The following is a 22,254-nucleotide window of genomic DNA, read 5'->3' on the forward strand; positions in this document are numbered from 1 at the left end:
CCCCTTTAAAAACAGAATATTTGATATCTAAGAATGTGTTAATAACAAACATGTAGGAAGGGTTACTGTAGATCATATCACTTCCTCAGATTCATTCACTTCTCAACTAAATTTTCATCCAAACATTCTGCTTGCCACTGTGATGTTTTCAACTGCTACAGTTTTCCTTTTTAAAAAAAAAAAAATTCAGTCATGTATTATTTAAATTTTATTCTTAATGGACTATTGGGATAAAGAGAAACAGAAATGCCTATGCTGAAACAGAAGTTTGTAAGGACTACATACATAAATGTAATTCTGGAAGGCTGTCACAGGATTCCCTTCACCATATTCATAAGATGCACTCGTCAGATTAACAATCTTATACTGCACATCAAAACTGCAGATACTTGGAGAGCATGAGTTAAAAAGAAAAAAAATCCACTGATGATTTTATCTACTTTGGCTTATCATATACTAGGAATAAAGACTTCTCTCTTCCATAGAATACTATCACAGAGAAATTCTTTCAAATAATAATTGAATCTTTCTCTAATATTTGAAGGAAAAAACATTTTTCATTTTTAAAATCTAAATGAGTGAAATTTTAAGTTGCAAAATATAATTCTAAATATCACCATGACATCAATTCACTTTTAAGTCTTCATTGTAATATATATGTGATGTCCAAATCAAACACGAGACGTATCATTTTTAACTTATTTTTCAGTAAAAAGTTTTTAATATAATTTTAAAATTAGAAATAACTTGGTAACGTCCACAACTGGCATGTTTACATACAATGAGTGCAAAGACAATAGTGGTCCAACTTTTATAGAAGATAATTTTATTGCAGTAATAGCTATCAAAGTTTAAATGTCTCCCCTCCCCTCCTAAAATCCCAGAGTTCGACAAGCAAGGAATTTAATTTGAGAAGTGGGTAAGTTCTAGGTCAAGTATAAAATGATAATCCCTTCAAGTACAAATTATCCGTGAAATCATTTCAACTTCAGTATACACAAGCTGAAGTGCCTCAGGGCAGCCCACAACAATATCTCTGAGTAACAGCATTTCATAGTAAAACTGTTTTAAATTTTACTGGGATCTACTTCTTGAGTAGCATGACTAGTTTTGATGTACTAGTTTCTCTCCTGTTTTGAAATTTCTCTTGGCCAAACACATGCAGCTAGTTAAATGGTAAAATAATGAAATGTATTGACTGTTTGACACTTATCTTTGTAAGAATTCAAACTACAGATAAACTCACAAAAGTACTCCAGTATACATAACATTTTATTGCAACATGGTTCTAAATAATAAAACTAAGAAAACATTTGAAATTCCCATAAACTTTTTTTTAAAACTCAGCCTAATAAAAAATATAGCATTCATGCAGGGTGCGGTAGCTCACACCCATAATCCCAACACTGTGGGTGTCCAAGGCAGGTGGATCACCTGAGGTCAGGAGTTCAAGACCAGCCTGGCCAATAAGACGAAACCCTGTCTCTACTAAAAATACAAAAATCAGCCGGGTGTGATGGCAGGCCCCTGTTATCCCAGCTACTCAGGAGGCTGCTGCAGGAGAATCCCTTGAACACAGGAGGAGGAGGCTGCAGTGAGCTGGGCCAAGATCATGCCACTGCACTCCAGCCTGGGCAACAGAGCAAGACTCTGTCTCAAAAAATAAATAAATAAAAAATATATATAGCCATTCAGTATAATGAAGCTATTAATAAACAATGAGATATTATAAATATATTAAATATGGAAGTGGAAAAATCTAATACATATTTTAAGTCAAGAAGCAATATGAAAATTCAGCCTTATAATATGATTTCATTATAATAAAATTTTCTGTTAAGGATAAATAAGAAACCCTAGAAAAGCTGTTTGATCTACTTAAGACAGAATGATCTACTTAAGACAGAAGGACTGGGGGTATTTGAAGGAGAAAAGGAACTTGCATTTGTTCATTTTTTACTTCCTGTAGTACTTACATTGTCTTTTTAAATGCAGGTGGCAGGTCAGGTGGTACAGGTAGTTCAAATCTAATTAACTCAATTCATTAACTCGATTCATTACTACTATTACTAATAGTAACAATTATAAAAATAACCAAACAAGGATAACAACAATAGAAAAACTAATAAAACAATAGGCATAAATCAGCACTGTCACAGATAAACTAAAATATACTGTTACCCTACTTATGAGACCTTATTATCTTCAGTTTATACATGAGAAAATGGAGCCTTAGAAAGGTTTAATTCTCAGTCCAGTGCAGTGGCTCGCACCTGTAATCCCAGCACTTTGGGAGGCCAAGGCAGACAGATCACTTGAGTCCAGGGGTTTGAAACTAGCCTGAGCAACGTAGTGAGACCCCCATCTCTACAGAAAATACAAAAATTAGCTGAGTATGGTGGTGTGTGCCTGTAGTCTCGGCTACTTGGGAGACTAAGGTGGGAGGATCCCTTGATCCCAGGAGGCAGAGGTGGTAGTGAGCCAAGATCAAAACACTGCACTCCAGCCTGGACGACAGGGCAAGACTCTGCCTCAATAAATAAATATAAATATTTTTAAAGTATTTTTTACAAAAGGTTTAAGCATCAAGACAGAGTGTGTTCTGTAAGCTATACTTCATCTCCCCATGAAATGAGTAAGGACATTTCTTAATGAGCAAAGTCAGTACTCAACTGAACAAATATGAAAAAGTAAAATTTACAGAATAGATTGGGAGCAGTAGTTAATTAATTAATTTAGGAGGCTGTTGATAAACTAGCAAAGTCTGTAAATTATAAACCTGTAGAGCTATTGGTGATAAACTAGCATAGTTTGTAAATGATAAATCTGTAAAATTATTGGACAATGATTATATTAGTATACTATTCTGCCCAGGTATAGAAAGAGAGGAGGCTTCCTAGCACCTTTCAGTAACCCGTATCTCTTTAACTATACATTTGACATATGGTTTGAAACAGAAATAAATAAGGTAAATAAGTTGGATGTAAACTTTTGAAAAGTTGTTTTAAGGCATCAACAATACACAAATAAAAAGTTTTGCTGCTCATTTGTAATTTATTATGTCTAGTTTTCCAAAGCTGGATAAGTCACGGTCAGAAGAGTTTTTATAAACGTAATGTTTTTTTTTTTTTTTTTTTTTTTTTTTTTTTTTTTTTTTTTTTTTTTTTTTTTTTTTTTTTTTTTTTTTTTTAATTAGTTTTGCTTATTCAAGCAGAGAAATATAATTTTACTTTTAAAGTGAATTCTTCTTTAAAAGTTTCACTGAAGGCTGGATGTGGTGGCTCACACCTGTAATCCCAGCACTTTGGGAGGCTGAGGCAGGTGGGTCACCTGAGCTCAGGAGTTCAAGACCAGCCTGGCCAACATGGTGAAACCCTCTCTCTACTAAAAATACAAAAATTATCTGGACACAGTGGCTTATGCCTGTAATCCTAGCTACTTGGAAAGCTGAGGCATGGGAATCACTTGAACCCAGAAGGCAGAGGTTGCAGTGAGCTGAGACTGCACCACTGCATTCCAGCATGGGCGACAGAGAGAGACTCCATCTCAAAAAACAAAAAGTTTCAATGCAGAGTTTCTGCCTAAAAGATAAAAGTTTTCTCAAATAGTTCGAGGAGTGTACCTTTCAATGTGGAGTCAGTCCTGCATCTCCACAATAAACCATACTTGGACATCATATATAATTCTTTTAACATACTGCTGAATTGTATTTGCTAATATTTTGTTAAGAATATTTGCATCTATATTCATGAGGAATATTTATCTTAAACTTTGTGTGGTCCTTGTCAGGTTTTTCTATCAGTGTAATACTGACCTCCAAAAAATTGAAAGAGTACAGGCGTGTGCCACCATGTCTGGCTGATTATTTCCTATTTTATAATAACAGGATTCATTGCTCCAGCTCCTGGGAATGCTGTCACACCTTCAGTGTTCGCATCCGCTGAAGAAAGCCTACCAGTCTAAGGTCATGTCCTTCAGGGGTAGCTCATGTCCACTGTCTAATGGGGGCAGGTGTATAAAGGTCTAGACATTCTGACCCAATGTAGGACACTTCTCAAGGGCCATTTCTGCTACAGAGCTCCCAGTGGAATCAACTGAGGCTGATGGGACAACTTTACAAGTCCTATTTCCCTCCATTCCCTTCTACAGGTGTTGATCTCAAAAGAAATCCCTAACAAATAACTGCACAAGTAGCTCAATCTTGGTATTTACTCCTTGAGAAATCCAACCAGTTACAGTCTTAAGGAAATTAAAAGTAAAAACTAAGGTTGCTGAATATAATGGACACTGGCACATATCCCGGTGATACCTGTGACATTAAAGCTCCCAGGTACTTTGTCAAACAGGATATTACTACACCATAATGACCTCTCGGGGATGCAGAGAAAAAAGGAACAATTATACACTTAATAGGAATGTAATTTAGTACAATCTTTATGGAAAACAGTACATCAATTTCTCAAAGAACTAAAAATAGAACTACCACTCCATCCTGCAATCCCACTACTACTGGGTATCTACCCAAAGGGAAAAAAAATCATTATATCAAAAAGATACCTGTACTCAAACATTTATCAGCACTATTCACAATAGCAAAGTCACAGATTCGAACTTAGTGCCCATTAACGCAGGACTGGATAAAGAAAATATGGTGTGTGTATACATACATGTATGTATGTGTGTGTGCATACATATGTTAAAATATATATATATATGGGAAATCTTATCTTCTGCAGCAAAATGAATGGAACTGGAGGCCATTATCTTAAGTGAAAAAAACTCAGAAACAGAAAGCCAAGTACCACATGTTCTCACTTATAAGTGGAAGCTAAACCATGAGTACACATGGACATACAAAGTGGAATAATGCATTGCAGACTACAAAAGGTGGGAGGGTGGGAAGGGTGTGAAGGTTGAGAAGTTCCCTACTGGGTCCAATGTTCACTATTTGGGTGACGGGTTCACTAGATGCGTACTCCACCATGATGCAATATATGCATGTAAGAAATCTGCACCTATATCTCCTAAATATACAAAACCAGAAAAGTGTCTAATGAATAAATAATACTTTAAAAGTAATAATTACTTCTGGGAGGTAGAGAAAGGATGGACTTGGGCGGTAAAAGAACATGTTAGCTTTATCAGTATATGCTACTATTTGTTTTACAAAGAATATATTTGTGCTTCTCTTCAGAGGGTTTTTTCCCCCCCGAGTTTAAAAAAAACCTAGAAGCAAAAACTTGACCAAAATGTTATTAATTTTGGGTAAAAGAACAAAAGTGATTATTAGTTTCTTCTTTGTGTTTTCAAATTTCTCCAAAGAAATAAATAATGAAGTTTTTACTTTCAATGCCACCGTATCTGTCATCATGGGAACTCTTTTTGCTTTTCCGTATTATGTCTGTTCATCTTTGGGTTGCTACAAGTGCTGACGGATAAACAAAGATTTCTAAGGGCAAATTTCTCTTTATTCTCTTACAAATCTTGCCAACTTCCAGGGCTAATATTCAGCCTGCTCATCAGTATCACCTTTTACCAGTTAAAATACTGACAGAATTCTAAACCAGTTAAGTTCTGCTTCCTTGAAGCCCCAGAATGCCTACCCCATGCAACCATTCACCATGACACAGGATAGCAGGGGACCCCTAGAACTTCACCCCAAATCTATGTATGACATCAGTTCTGACCAGGCCATACCAGGTGCTGGATATTTTTAACATCACTCCAGCCAATCCTTCCCTCAAATCTACATTAAAATGCTGGCAATTCTTGCACTAATAGATTTTACTATAACTTCTGTAACATAAAACAAAATATAAAGCGACTGCATAATCAGCATTAAACAGAATTCCTAGAGGGCATGTTCAAAACTCCTGCTGACTTTTGCTTGTAACAGAATACAGATAAATACAAAATAATATATACAAGATACAAGCAATGTCATATTAGAAATTAATCATTACAAAATGTCTTTCTAGAGTGTAGTCTGCACCCATCCTTTAATTATAGCTGCATAAGCCCCACATTACAAGGGTTTCCATTTAGTATCCCACTTATATTAAATTAGCATTATGGATTGTAACCTTTATCATATCATAATTGTGTTGAACTTGTCTTTTATGCCTTAAAAATTCACCATAAATGTTACCAAATAATATTTAAGGAGTTCTATGTAATTATATAGTTCCTGAAAAATATTTCTAAAATACTTATATATTCTAGTACATAAGACTCTTACCTCAGCTCTTTTCAGCATTTCCCATTTATTCAATATTTTCATGGCAAATACTTTATCTGCATTTTTTAGTTTTACTACAGCAACCTAGAAAAGATAACAGAAATATAAATTTTAAAATGACAAATTTTTTTTCAGCCATCCATTTTCCTTTTTCCTCTCTGCAAAAAAGTAAGTACCAATTATCAATTATTTCAATGCAGTTCAAATTCTAAGATCCTAAATTAAATAATGTTGTCAGATGAAAAAGTTAGTGAACACATGCCAAACCAATAACTGTATTTGTGAACACTGTATTAGTTGGTAAGTATACATTATATCCCCCTTTTCAAGTTTTCTGCTCTGAAATTTAAACTCAGTATCTACTATCATTAGAAACTGAACAAAATGTTCAACAGGAAAGAACTAGAGCTTATTAAATAATGCATGCAAAATTCCAATACCATGTTACAAGGAAGGCCTGCTGCCAAAACAAATATGTTCTGAAGATCAAACAATATGAAATAAACTGAAAACAATCCTATTTTTCATACCACATACTCTTAAATACTATACCATAATCCACATACACACATATACGTACACATACCTAGAGAGCAATTAAAACTAATAATTTTACAAAAACTAGACTTTACACATCCCTTCCAAAAAGGAACATATATTTCTGTATTTTATATTTCAATTGTGGATCAAAAACTATCAAATGCATAAATAAAATCCCTTTCTCACTCTCAACAAACTGATGACATTTCTATTTCTATCTCTCTACTTCAGTTTAACCAGATAATTTCTAAGTGCACTTCCAGCTCATTGGATCTACCATAGGCCTGAGGCTCACCTACAAAAGAGGAAGACAAAGGTTGAGCGAGACTGTTTCCAGTTACTGGAGGTGGGTGGGGAGGAAGAGAAATGCTACCCTAACATGCAGAAAGGGAGGTCAAACTATATGCAGCAGATCTTCCAACTGCTGTTCAATGGGATATTTCCAAAATTAGAGAATAGGTTTAAATTCAAGTGCCAAAAAAAACCTTAATAGCAAATGTGCCTATCAAGGTTATTTAATAAATTTATATTTGAATGAGACTGCAATAAAAATAATATGACCATATAATTACAATAAGTTTATAAATACTGAATATTTTTTGGTAATTGTTTATAAGTGGTTAAAATGACTGTGATTATAGTTTTTCATCAATCAAAATGGTGAGAAAGAAAAAGAAGTATCTCAATTTCAAACACAATCACTTTAGTCTTCTGTCATATTTGGAGAAATGATGGGTCAATTACTGTTCTCCCAAAGGGCTCATACTTAAAGAAGGATGTAATGAAGAATAAGGAAAAACCTGAAACATTGTTTCACTAAGATCTCTAAAAGGATGAAAATAACACTTGAGCTATGGCTTAGACTCTAAAATCAAACCCTGCACGATTGGGAGTGCACTTGGACAGAGGAACAGGAGCACTAAGCTATACAAGCCTAAATTTAGGGTGGGGAAAACACACAGAATGCTATCGCTTACAGCTGCTCATTCTGATTTAGGCAAGAATAGCTGAAAGACTCCAAAACTTAGGTATCTTCCCCTCCTAAGGTCACAATGTGAGAAAAGTGCCAGCAGTACTCTACAATTCACCAATTTTCTATATGTTTAAGTATGTAAGCGTTTGATGATAACTACTAATAACAGTAGTGGTAAGCAGTAGTACCCACTCAATACTACTAGCATAAATCTAGCAGGAGGAGAAGTGCATTCTAAATGCCAGGTACTATGCTAAGAGTTTTATATAAGTCCATAATCCCTTATGTGCAATTCTAAAAGACAAAAGGTTTTCATAACTCATTTGGCAGCATGTAGTGACATCAGGCTATTGATATTCTTGTTTTTTAATCTCACTTAACATAAAAGCAAACACGCTTCACTGAAGAAATGTGAATATATCTGTTTATGAAGTGCTGCTCCAAACCCCAATGGGAATGTTATATAAAATAGAGTGTACACACTAAATTACCCTTCTAAAATCCAGAAATATTGGAACCAAAACAACCTCTGGATTATACAGCTTTGCAGTTGAAATAATGATAAGCCTAATATTTACTGAACACTCAAACATTTAGCTAGCATTACTGTGGCTGTTTTGTGGAGTGGTGATAGCATGGATTCTGAAGCCAGACTACTTGGGTTTGAATCCTGCTTTTTACATTAGCTGTGTAACTCTTGACAAAAAGCTTAATCTTTTAATACTTCAGTATCCTAATTGATAACGGGGTTAATAACAATACTTTATATAACTGTGGTAAAGATTTTTAAAATTAATAAAAGTATAATCCTTGTACTTGGGATTACTGACCACTAATTATTGAGGTGTAACTGATCAGGGCCAAAATGAGATCCATTATACACACCTGCACAGTCATCAGGGATGCCGTACTGCCGCAGGGTGAAAAACATTTTCAAGTTTTTCAAGGGCCTCGTGCTTAGTAAGCATTCAATAAGTGTTAGCTATGATTATATGCCAGGCATTGCACTAAGCACAGTATAGCCCAATCTCTTCACTGCCATTTACTCTACCTCTAATATGTGGCAAGGAATATAACTCTCAATTTCTTCAGTTTCTTCAACTACCAAAATAAAAAACCTTTCATCTCTTTAATTTCTAACTTTCTATAATTTTATACTTATGACATACATATTTACATAGAAATATGGATAGAAGTACCCTCAAATTGAGTATATCTATCTACAAATAAAAACCAAACCACAATAATCACCGATGTGGTTTTCAATAGTAAAATACTGAAATGAACTTAAATATTCTAAATTATCATTTTGACTAAATATGACATATCACAGTATGAAAATTACTCATACACTTGAAAAAATTTACTGAGGAATGTTAATAGGGAAAAGTTCACAGTATAATGTTAATGAAGTTTATTAAAGTGTGTACACTGTGACTTTTTTCTCTCTGTATATATATATACACACATAAAATATGTACCATAAATTTCTATGCTTTATGTATTAAGAAAAGAATCAAAATATTAGAAGATCAGGTATTTCTAGGTGATGTAATTTCTACTTGCTTTTCAACATTTTCCATATAAAACATTTAAAATTTGAAGCATGGAATGAAGTAGTACAATATACCACAGCACATCCTGGTCATGAAAGGACCATAAATTATCACGGTACTGTGGTGTAACTGATAAGGGCTAAAATGAGACCCGTTCTACACATCTGTGGTCATCAAGAATGCCTGCTGCTGCCAGGTCAAAAACATTTCAAAGCTGTCTTGTAACAGTTTCATGAGCTACCTAAAATCTTTTCTGGAATAAGGTGAGTGTGGTAAAATAAAAGTCACTTCCGGAAATATTCTTGAATTATCAAATTGATAAATGATGAGAAAAGAATATGAAGCTTACAAAGTAACAAAATAAAATCAAACTGATGTTGGTTTTCTCCTTTAACACTGCAAGTCATATTCATATTCATTTCAGGAGCTGAAAATCAAGAAGAGGAGGATTCTCTTAGAACTCTAACTTCAGGGCCTATATTTTCAAGAACCATAGCTAACATATAAGAGTGTAGTATGTTAAAACGTCCTTTCTTGTTTAGCTTGATCAAAATTAAAAGTACATTTAGTATGAACTGCAAGACTATAATTCAACACAGAACAAAGACATATTTTTAAAAATACTAGCAATATCTTGAAAGACTTAGCAATAAAAACATGATGTTAATCTCTAAACACTACAGAAATAATCACTAAGTGACAAATGTACACAAGTCAGTTCTTAAACACAATGTACTATCATTTGAAGCTACAAACTGTAGTTACAAATTGTAGTTACAGAATGCTGTAACAATATTTCATGTTCATTCTTAACTTACAGGTTGTAGAATACAGAAACTGTTGCCATGAAGTTCTATAAATCTAGTCTTCCTGCATATAGCAAGAATTTATTCACCATACCTCCTCTGTTCCAACCCATTCCAGGCTACCATTATATCTTGCCTGGGGCTGAGCATGGTGGCTCATGCCTGTAATCCCAGCACTTTGGGAAGCGGAGGTGGGTGGATCGCCTGAGGTCAGGAGTTCAAGACCAGCCTGGCCAACATGGTGAAACCCCATCTCTACTAAAAATACAAAAATTGGCCAGGTGTGGTGGTGGGTGCCTGTAGTCCCAACTACTAGGAAGGCTGAGGCAAGAGAATCACTTGAACCCAGGAGGTGGAGGTTTCGGTGAGCCACGATCGTGCCACTGAACCCCAGCCTGGGCAACACAGTGAGACTCTGTCTCAAAACACACACACACACACACACAAACTTGCCTCAATTGTCCTACCTGACCTCTCTACTCCTGCCCTCTCATCCCACAATCCAATCTAACCTCAACACTGAAGCCACAGTTGGTCCTGCTGAAACGTAGCTCAGATCATGACACTCTGATCATGACATTCCTCTGCTCCACAGCTTTCAATGGTTTCCCATCTCTCTCCAAGAAAAAGTGAAAATCCTTACTATGCCTTATAGGGCCAACATGTTCTGGCCCTCCACCCTCTCTGACCTCATACTACTTTTCCTCTGGTTCACTCGCTTCAACCATAATGATCAACTTGCTCAATCCCAACTGATAGCCTTTGTACTTGTTGATCCCTAGGCCTGGAATACTCCACCCCTACAAAGCCACACAGCTTTCTCTCTCACTCCTTCACTGAAATGTTACTTTGCCCTTGACATTTTCTATTCCATTTCTTTGCTTCCCTTTCCCATTAGTTCTTATCATATTTCATGAACTATATATTCTATTTATGTATTTTGTTCATTGTTTGCTTCATTCACTACAATATTAGCTAATGAGGGCAGGGATTTTTTTTTCCCCCTATTTGTTCACTAGCACATGCCTAGTACTTGGGAACCTACAGGTACTCAACAAACATTGGCTGAATTAATGATGAATGATTGGTAATCTATGTTGGTATACATATATGCAAAGTTGAACAGCACCAATATTCTCAGCTCCAAGTATACAACTAAACTGATACTAAAACTCAAAAATAATGTATTATGACAAAAGAGATACAACTGTCATTTTGTGATTTATTAAACGTCTGTCAGCTTATTCCAGCTTATTCTGCTCTCGTAACAGGCATCAAAGTCTTGACTTCACAACTTTGTCTTCATTATCTTTCGTCTGTTGCTGCTCCCTATTTATTGTTTGCCTTTGTAACCTTTTAATTTCCCCCATATATCATCTACTATCATTTATGATTAATAACAAAAAACAACTCTTATTTATAGAAAGCTTTGCCTATGCCAGGCGCTGGACTAAGCATATTACATATATTACCCCTCATTTAATCCTTACACCAATCTAAAGTAGTTTCTACAATCCCCACTTAAATTAGTAAACTAATGTTTGCAGAATTAACTTACTAATAGTGACAAAATTAATAAGTAATAGAACCAGAATATGTATCCTGGCTATCTGATAAGACAGCTAATATACTTTACTATTCTAAGTACTGAATAGTTGTATAGGTACTGAGGAGTCCTTTCCATTCATCACACCTATAATTCTGACACCTATTGACACGTGTTAATGATGATCATTACAAAATGTGTTGAAATCACTGTATATGTGTTTTTAAAAACTGATCTGTGAGTGAACAATTTGTGTTCAAAATATTTATTAAAAAATTGCGAAGGGGGCCGGGCGCGGTGGCTCAAGCCTGTAATCCCAGCACTGTGGGAGGCCGAGGCGGGTGGATCACGAGGTCGAGAGGTCGAGACCATCCTGGTCAACATGGTGAAACCCCGCCTCTACTAAAACTACAAAAAATTAGCTGGGCATGGTGGCGCGTGCCTGTAATCCCAGCTACTCAGGAGGCTGAGGCAGGAGAATTGCCTGAACCCGGGAGGCGGAGGTTGCGGTGAGCCGAGATCGTGCCATTGCACTCCAGCCTGGGTAACAAGAGCAAAAAAAAAGACAAAAAAAAAAAAAATTGCGAAGGGAGCTATTATCTTTAATAAACAAACTAAAAACACTAAAGAGCTTATTAAATCAGCCAGAGATACCCTTTCTATGGAGATACAATTTATATATTCAGTAGCAAAAGTCAAAATATTTTAAAATTGGGACAGCATGGGCATCAATCAGAACAAACACTGGCTATAAAATACACTATGCCCATACCAGTTTGTCCCTAAAGACTGAAGACTAGCACCATCAAAGATGGATCATGCAATGTAACTTCAAACGTCTTTTACTCTCTCATGAATGCCACGAGAGCCAGAATAAAAGAGTTTTTAAAGAAGAATGAATGGCTAAAGGTAATTCTCCTTTCAGACCCTAGAACTGGATTATGCAGACATAGTAAGGGTCTAGTTATAGTAATTAGAGGAAGCAAGCTAATTAAAAGCTTTTGACACCTGAAGCAGGGGTAGCAGGCCAAAGCAGCAAGCTTTCACAACAAGCTCTGAAGCCCAGAAGCCTTGAAGCTGCCGGAGCAAGGCTGGAGCAGGCAGAAGCGGTGAGCCACCAGGAAACTGTTGACAGGCAACACCCAGGGCGTAAGTTAAAGGTTTTCCTGAAAGCAAAAAGGAAAACCCAGCGTTAAGTTAAGCAGTAACTAACAACAATTGAGTTGTAGAGAGAAGGTTTGTAATTCACTGAGCTGCTGAATTTAAATTATATCTTGCTCACTGTTTCCCACAATGTATGCATTTCTTATAGGAATTACATAAATGATGCATTTATTTTCATGGATTTTTTTTTTTAAAAAGCATAACTGATAGAAATGCTCCTATCAAATATTCACGCAGAGGCAAACCTATCTACTGGGGCTATATATCTATTGACACATTCCTGGTAGAAGACAAAACAACTGGGAGGAAATGATTATCTCTTTAGGGTCTCTTCATTTCTAAACCTACTAGTTCATAAACACTACAAGTTATGTAAGCCCAGCAGAGATATTTTCATCTGGAATGAATAAGCAGTAAAGCTCATAATCCAGCCAATACTAAATTTCTATACAAAATTAATTCTGTCTTAAAATAACAGAGTAAATTAATAGCAACCTGTTGTTTTTATTTTACATATTTTAATCAATACACACATAGAGCAAGAACGTACCAAAAAAAAAAAAAAATTTTTTTTAAAGACATTTCACACTAAATCTCAAATATTATCAGTCACATATAAAGTGCTCTGACTTGATACTGGATGTTTAAATGGCACTGGCCTGTGACCAGGCAGGACTTGACTGATTGCTGTACTGCTATCTGCTGCCACCAACTCCCCAGCCCTGTACTCCATTCTTGAATTCAAGTATTAGGACAGTAAAGCAAATTTGGCTGTCCTTAACTAACTGCCTTACTTATCCTAACAAGCAACTGCAAGTAATTTTTCAATTCCGTCTTTTTCTTTTCAGTCTCTTAAAAAAAAAAAAAAAGTCATAAGATATATATATATGGTCCTTAAGTCTTTATCATTGCTTTTTTTTTCTATAGCTCAATCTCAGCTGAGCCCTCAAATTGACCTGAAGTCCTGAGATTCTTTCACTCTCAACAGAACTTTACCAATCTTCCAAAATGTCCTGTATCACCCTGCCATGACAAACTATCCCACTTCTGTCCTATCTATTCTCCACCAGCAATTAATGACCTGCTTCCCTACTGAACAGATAACAGACCTTTCACATTCCCTCATGCCATCTCTAAATGTTTTTGCACTTCCATATTTCTTTTCCTTTTGAACCCTGCCACTTTTCAGGGCTAACAGTATCATCTGAGATCTTGATCCCAGACCCTTTCCCTCCTTCCCTTCTTGTTCTTATTCCATTAAAAATATATGTCCTGCTCTCAATCCCCCTTTCTCCTGGATATCAATTGAAAAACTTTTCCAAGACCATTCCCCATCCAAGAACAAAAATATAAACAAAAACATCACCCCCATTTTACCTTTTCCTCAAGGAACATTTACTACATCCCTTTCTACAACATATCATTTCACCAAAAGCACATTTTGAAAGAGTAGTACGAGCTTGCTTTTTCCATTTGCTCATCATTTGCTTCTCAACCTCTTTCACCTATTTCAAACTATTTTTTATTTCACTCTACTAGACTGAAATTATTCTCTCAAAGTTCAATAATAACTTTCTAATTTCCAAATAAATTGTTCTGAATTCTCATCTGCTTTACCCTCTTCATTACTGGACACTTCTGATAATTAATATACTATTAATTTTTCTTTTGCTGTAACCTGTTAAATACTGTTCCCCAAGGATCTCTACTCCACCTTTTTTACATCTCCTCTTCTTCCTGCCTTACATTACCTATTCCAAAGCCTCAGTGAATACCAACCTAAATCCCTATCTCTTACTATCTAGACCCTTATTTCTAGTTGCCTACTGATCATTCTCCCTAGCGTGTTCAGCAAATGTCTTAAATTTAAGAAGTCAAAAATCTGTATACCAAATTCACTCAAGTTGCAAATCTCATCATCTATGAATTATACTTTTATCACTAACATTCAAAGTTGACTTTTTTGAATGTTTCTCCCACCCACCCTTCTTTCCCACTATCACTGGCCTAGTTCAAGCCCTCATGATTTCAACTTAAAAATGCCATGGGCTCCTTTTTTACCACCTTACTATATGCTATACATTATGCTAACTGCTGAGAACACAAAGTTGAATACAAAGTTTGCTGAGCTCGGAAAACAATACTCCAAAATGAAGAACTCAGCAGCATTAGAAACAGAAGGTTTTTTTTTTGACCTTCTGCTCTCTCAGTCCCATTCTCCCCCAAGGTAAACCACAGAAACTAGAATCCCTCTTCTCTAGGTCATAGAAACTAGAGCCCCTCTTCCTGAAAGCTAGCTATAAAACCTAAAAATATTACTCTAGTTTTCCCTCAGACTTTCAGTATAAAAACTGACCGCAAGGAAATTACTGTCAGGCATGGTGGCTGATGCCTGTAATCTCAGCACTTTGAGAGGCCGAAGCGGGAAGATTACTTGAGCCCAGGAATTTGAGACAAGCCAGGGCAACAGAGGGAGACCCTGTCTCTAAAAAAAGAATTTTTTTAATTAGCCAGGCATAGTGGTGCATGCTTGTGATCTCAGCTACTTGGGAGGCTGAGATGGGAGCTTGGTCAAGACTGCAGTAAGCTGTGATTGCACAACTACATTCTAGCCTGGGGGACAGAATGAGACTCTGGCTCAAAAAACCTGGCCAGGCACAGTGGCTCATGCCTGTAATCCCAGCACTTTGGGAGGCCCAGGTGGGCAAATCACTTGAGGTTAGGAGTTCAAGACCAGCCTGGCCAATGTTGTGAAACCCCCTCTCTACTAAAATTACAAAAAATTAGGCAGGCATCTGTAGTCCAAGCTACTTGGGAGGCTGAGGCAAAAGAATGGCTTGAACCTGGGAGGCAGAGGTTGCAGTGAGCCAAGATCTCATCATTGTACTCCAGCCTGGGGGATATAACCAAGACTCCATTCTCAAAGAAACAAACTAACCAAAAAAAAAAAAAAAAAACTATCAGATTTTACCTGTTTCATTGTAGGTCATCAGACCCCCATTCCAGAGAGGATCCTGCCCCACACCTGAAAGGAAGGAATGCTGCACAGAAAGGCCAAGAAAACTTTAGACAGACAGGCCTTGCTGGGTTTCCTACTCAGTCTGTTAGCATTACATCATACCCTTTTTTTCTCCAATCATATTTCTACACAACCGTCTACATTTTATTGAACCTAAGCATAAAAATGGACAATTCCCCCTATATTTTGGGGTCTTCATCATAAAGGTTCCCATGGATACTCATTAAATAAATATGTATGCCTTTTCTCCTATTAATCTGCCTTTTGTAAGTTAATTTTTCAGCAAACTTTCAGAGAGCCAAAGTTTGGAACAATAACAAGGATTGGACCCTTGACCCCCCCAAGTTCTTGTCCCCAAAATTCTCATAGTCCAGTGTGGAAAATACACCTAAACAGTACTGCATAGAGAGTACAATAACAGTACTACAGGCAGAGGAGAGAGAAAAATCAGGGTCCTATAAAAAGCAGAGATATCCTTGACCCCCAAGTGGGAATAGAGGAGGAAAGTGTGAAGTATGTGAATATGTATGTTAAAAGTTTTTAAATGAAGTGACTGACACCTGAGTCTTACATAGTGAACTCCAGAAAAAGGGGACTGACATGAATGTGACTGAGGACAAGGGATAGTTTGGGAAGTAGAGATAGCATAAGCAAAGCACAGAGGCATGAAATAGTGTGTGTATATGCAGGACAATAAGCAGTTTTCTTTCCTAGGAACACAAAGAGTACAACAGGGAGTAGCAAGAAATGGTGCTGAGTGGTCCAAAGAGTAGAGAAGCTTGCATGTCATCTTAATAAACTAGAACCTTAAAAATATACGTAACGGGAACCACTCTGCATAGTTGGTTTTAGCTAGATCATTCTAGCAGCTCTGTGAAGAATGGTTTTAAGGCAGGGAAAGAAATTAGAAAGTTATAGCAGTAATTGAGGTGAGAGGATCTAAGTAAGAAAAAGAGGAAGAAACTGAAGAAATACTAAGGATATAAAAGGTGGTGAGTAGTGAGATAGGAAGACCAGAGAGTAAAAAATCCAGAACTCCCTTTTGTCCCCTTCTCTATCCAATCCTTCCTCAACACTATCACAATTATTACCTTTCTAAAAGAGTTCCAGTTACACCACTAAAGATGGTCTCCACCCACAATGGTTCATCTTAAGATTTTTCAATTTTTTGACTTTACAAAGGGTGCAAAAACAACATGAATAGAAAGCCATATGAGACTCTTTCAGGATGCTGGGCAGCTGCAGTGAGCCACAGCTCTCATGCAACCATGAGGGCAAACAACCGATACTCTACACTGTACAGTATTGCTAGACTACTGTACCCCACTTGGAGGCTAACAACATAAGTGTTCTGAGCACATTTAAGGTAGACTAGGCTAAGGTATGTAGACTATAATGGTTAGCCATATTAAATGCATCTTCAAGACTTAAGGCATTTTCACGTTACAGTGGGTTCATTTGGGACACAGCCCTTTCAAAAGACAGGTGGCATCCCTACTCTGCTTTTATTTTTTGTTTTTATTTATTTTACGAAGTTTTTGTATGTTGCTTATTAACATTTTATAGGACTCCAATTCCTACAGAATAAAGGTCCTTATCGTAGCATATCAAGCCATTCGTTGCTTTGTCCAAGTGACCTTTATTTATTTATTTATTTTTGATGGTGTTTCACTCTTGTTGCCCAGGAGGGAGTGTAATGGCACAATATTGGCTCACTGCAACCTCTGCCTCCCAGGTTCAAGCAATTTTCCTGCCTCAGCCTCCCCAGGTAGCTGGGATTACAGGCGCATGCCATCACACCAGGCTAATTTTATATTTTTAGTAGAGGTGGGGTTTCACCATGTTGGCCAAACTGGTCTCGAACTTCTGACCTCTGGTGATCCACCCACCCCAGCCTCCCAAAGTACCGGGATTACAGGCATGAGCCACCATGGCCAGCTTTTCAAGCCTCATCTTTTACCACTACCATCATCAAAAACCTTATATTCCAGTCAGAAAATCATTCTCTGTTCTCTTAATAAACAGAAAAGCACTTAAAGGAAAAACAACAACAACAACAACAACAAAAAAACTCTTTTGATCCTAATAGAATATGCTATAGAAAATTTATAAAATTAAAGTATGAAGAAAAACAGCCACAGATAACATTATTTTGGATTACAAAACTAATATGAAATCATACAACCTTTTATATGTCTTTTCAACTTACAAGTCCTCTTTCAGAAATTTATTCTTAGAAAATCATTTGACGTATAGTGAAAGCATTAGATACAAAAAACGTTTTAGAAGGCATTCATAATATAGAAAAAAATACAGCACATTCTTTCACTCAAGCTACAAATATATATTGAGCACCTGCTATGCACTAGATACTGTGGCAGATGCTGGAAACTGCAATGAGCTAACAGACCAAAAAAAAAAAAAAAATCTTTATATTCATGGAGCACACATTCTAGCTTAATAATATGGAAATGGTTAAATAAATTATCAAATATCCACATAATGACTTTTATGGGGCCATAAGAAATCAGGTTTACAAAGAAATATTTCAATACATAGGAAAAAGACAAAATATTTGGTAAGAAAAAAGTTCATTATATTTTTATAAAACGACATCCATTTTATTACCTGTGAATAGAAAGAAAATTGGAAAAATATTCCTCAAATTACAGAAGTGGATATCAATGCTGTGTACCTCTCCTTCTTGGTGATTAAACTGTGACCATACTCAAGGGCATGTAAATTACTGGCTTATAGTAGATAATTAGTAAGTATTACTTTCATTAGTCAAAACAGGGAAGCATGAAAGAAAAAAAGAGCTCCATTTTCCTATGTTTTTAGCCCCAGTAAGGAAAATTACATTTAAAAGCACTGTGCTAAGTAGGGAATAAAACGAATAAAAGAAATTCACTCCCTGACCTCACAGAGATTGTACTTTATTGGTGAACACAAACATTAAACACACGAATAAGGAATTTAAACAGTTTTAAGTGTAAGTGCTAGGAAGAAGTTGTATAGGCGTTTCCATCTCCCCATTAGAAAGATAAAGTATCTTACATCTTTATTCCCATTTTCATAAACTCATTCATTTCCTGACTTCATTCTTGTATTTAGTTCCTTCGCTGATTTCTTTCTGCCATCTCAATTCTTTCAATGATTTCCAAATATGGAATGATTTTAAAGAAGCAATAGGTAATGACAAATACATTTAGTGAAGCAGGGAATACCTCTGATTTCCCTGAAAACACAATAATTAGTAATATTGGCCTTAAATATAATGCATTAGTCATTTCAAAGTATCTGAAGAAACTGTACCAAAGGAGATGAGTGCTTGAGCAAATCACACTGCTCTGCTTCTCTTTTCTGTAAAATTTATCCTGCTACCTTTTTCTTCCTAGAGTTCAAGTTACAAGTATGTGGAAAAACATCCTGCCTCACAAGCAAGAGAGGCTCCACCCTTTATCTTAGATTCAAGAGACAAATGTTGAAAAACAAAAATGAGTCATTCCCTTTCACTTCACTTCTCTCCTTGTAATAAACTCAAATGGATAAAGACTCAAGATTTGTCCTCTAGCAACTGGCCTGGATACTCATATTTCAATATTGTTCTCTGTTCCACTAGCCAATTAGTTGGAAGGGTGGCTGGAAACCTCAAACCTCAAGTCAGCTATCTGGATACATATACTTGGAGTCTACTCTGAGATCCCAATTTAGAACCAGACTTTGCATTTAGGAGAAAATAATTAGAAGTCCAGTTTGGCTCCAAATTTAAGTCTTGATTTCTTTTAACAGAAAATCCAATAATTTTGAACCTTATCTAGCTCTAGCATACTAGTTAAAACACAGAAGCAAAGAGAAGAGGTTTGAACCTCACCTCCTTGCACAGCTCTAACAGGATGCAATTATGTCACAGCCCATAGATCAAAAGTATCAAAAATTCCAGGATCTATGGTACAAGGAATGAAGACTTACATCAGTGACATGTAGAGGCAGAAATAGGGATGATTTGGAATTCTCAAAGGATGGAAACATTGAAGTAGTATAAAAAACCTCAGCAGTGAAGACCAGCCAAGAAATACCCAATTACTGAAGAGTAAGAGCCAGGAACATTGACTTTTGTTGATGTTTTCTCTTTAAGTTAGTATTTAAATAGTCTAAATAGACACTGTTTTGAGATGGCAAACTAGGTACACTCATATACTTCCCTCACACCTTCAATCTCATGAGATGAGAGGCGATATAAGTTGCTAAAAGTAATAAACCATAATACACTGGAAAGTAGTAAGAGTAACATCAGCTGATGAGATACTTTAAAGAATTCCTGAAATCTAAGATAAACAGAATAGGGTTAAATGGAGAGAAAAGAAAATGGAGATACTACACTGCAGAATAAAATTAATGCACAGGTAAGAGCGATTACATAGAGAGTTAAAGCTGAAAATCAAAACCCAAGGAGTCAAGACAGGTAATAGGGAAGTTATCAATGTATAGACTCCAAATTTTATTATTTTTGGTATAAGATACAATTGGTATACTTAAAGAAAAGTATAAAACAAAAAGGAAACTGCTAGAAACAAGGTAATCTGATAAGGTAGCTGGTAACAAAAGATAATTAATATTAATGAAACAGGATATATAAACAAATACTTTTCATATTTTTTAAGAAAAAGGGAAAAAAGTAGAAAATATCCTATCAACAGCTACAAAAAAACTAGTAAGGAATGTAAAATGCGAGTAAAAAGTTTATAAAACTGGCCACCTCTCTTCTCTGAAATTATAAATCTTCTTTTGTAACCAAAAGAAGACCGGGCTTCAAGGCCGGGCGCGGTGGCTTAAGCCTGTAATCCCAGCACTTTGGGAGGTCGAGGCGGGTGGATCACGAGGTCAAGAGATCGAGACCATCCTGGTCAACATGGTGAAACCCCGTCTCTACTAAAAATACAAAAAATTAGCTGGGCATGGTGGTGCGTGCCTGTAATCCCTGCTACTCAGGAGGCTGAGGCAGGAGAATTGCCTGAACCCAGGAGGCGGAGGTTGCGGTGAGCTGAGATCGCGCCATTGCACTCCAGCCTGGGTAACAAGAGCGAAACTCTGTCTCAAAAAAAAAAAAAAAAAAAAAAAAAAAAGACGGGGTTCAATTCTCCTCTAACTGTAAATTTCACATTATCCCAATGAAAATAACACTTTTTAAAGTAGACAAGTTGAGACTAACGTTCATATGAAAAAACAAAAACTTTAATTTCTGGCAATATGGAAGATTAGATATGTTGAATTACTTTCCTATGTATCATAAATGTGAGAAACTGTTAAAACAACCGTTTAAACACATTTCTGAGTGAGATGAAAGAAACTGCATCATCAGCATCAAAATTAAGCACATCTAAGAATACTAAAGGATAAGCAGGCATCATAGCTGGCTTTCACTCTGATGGTTTCTGCCAAACTTTGGAGGCTTTGAATTTTCCCTTTGGTAACCATAAAAGACAGGACAGGTAAAGACAGGGAATAAAGGTTAGATAACATAGAAAGTGGAAATCTAACAGGGAACCATATACAAAAACTGTGTCCTAAAACTAAGTGGACTTACAATAGTTACAGTATACGAGGTCCATATACCAAAAAAAAAAAAAAAAAAAAAAAAAAAAAAAAAATCAACTGCACATCTATACACTAGTAAATGGTAAATGTTCCACGTGTACTCAACAAGAAACAAGTAGTCATCAGTGTGATTCAGCATAGTGCACTATGTCAATTATGTTGAGGTTGTTCACATCCTTTATCCTTAATAATTCTTGCCTACTCGTTCTATTGGCTAACAGAAACAGAAAACCAAATATCACACGTTCTCACTTGTAAGTGTGAGCTGAACAATGAGAACACATGGATGCAGAGAGGAAAACACCACCCACTGAGGCCCATGGGTTGGGGAGGTGAGGGCCAGGGGAGAGAGAGCATCAGGATAAACAGCTAATGCATGTGGTGCTTAATCACCTAGGTGATGGGTTGACAGGTGCAGCAAACCATCATAGCACACATTTACCTATGTAACAAATCTGCACGTATTTCATATAAATGGAATCATATAGTATGTGACTTTTTGTTCTGACTTCTTTCACTCAACATGCTTTCAAGGCTCATCCATATTGTAGCATATATCAGTACTTCTTCATTCCTGTGTAGCTAGATAATATTCTATCATATGAATATATATTTTGTTTATGCATCAGTTGATGGACAATTTGAATTATTTCCACTTTCTAGCTGTTATGATTAAGGGTGCTATGAACATTCATATACAAGTTTTTGTGTGTACCTACATTTTCAATTCTCTTGGGTTTGTACACATCCAAGAGTAGAATTGCTGGATCATATGGTAATTCTATGTTTAACATTTTAAAGAACTCTCAAATTG

At 36.2% G+C, this 22,254-nt stretch overlaps 1 protein-coding gene across 18 annotated transcripts in view; it reads right to left on the reverse strand.

The window, feature by feature from the left end:
* CDC42BPA (CDC42 binding protein kinase alpha) overlaps positions 1-22,254 on the reverse strand; it is a 330,073-nt gene that overhangs the window by 226,217 nt on the left and 81,602 nt on the right. For 17 of the 18 annotated variants that reach the window (XM_017526457.2, XM_017526468.1, XM_017526469.1 and 14 more), the window contains exon 3: positions 6,239-6,322. In XM_017526457.2, coding sequence (XP_017381946.1) covers positions 6,239-6,322 — 84 coding nt within the window. Of the gene's footprint in view, positions 1-6,238; positions 6,323-12,667; positions 12,826-22,254 lie in introns of all 18 variants that reach the window. The other variant, XM_017526472.1, reaches the window with a different exon arrangement.

Source organism: Cebus imitator, unplaced genomic scaffold (assembly GCF_001604975.1).
Source record: "Cebus imitator isolate Cc_AM_T3 unplaced genomic scaffold, Cebus_imitator-1.0 Scaffold42, whole genome shotgun sequence".
Classification (NCBI taxonomy): Eukaryota; Metazoa; Chordata; class Mammalia; order Primates; family Cebidae; genus Cebus; species Cebus imitator.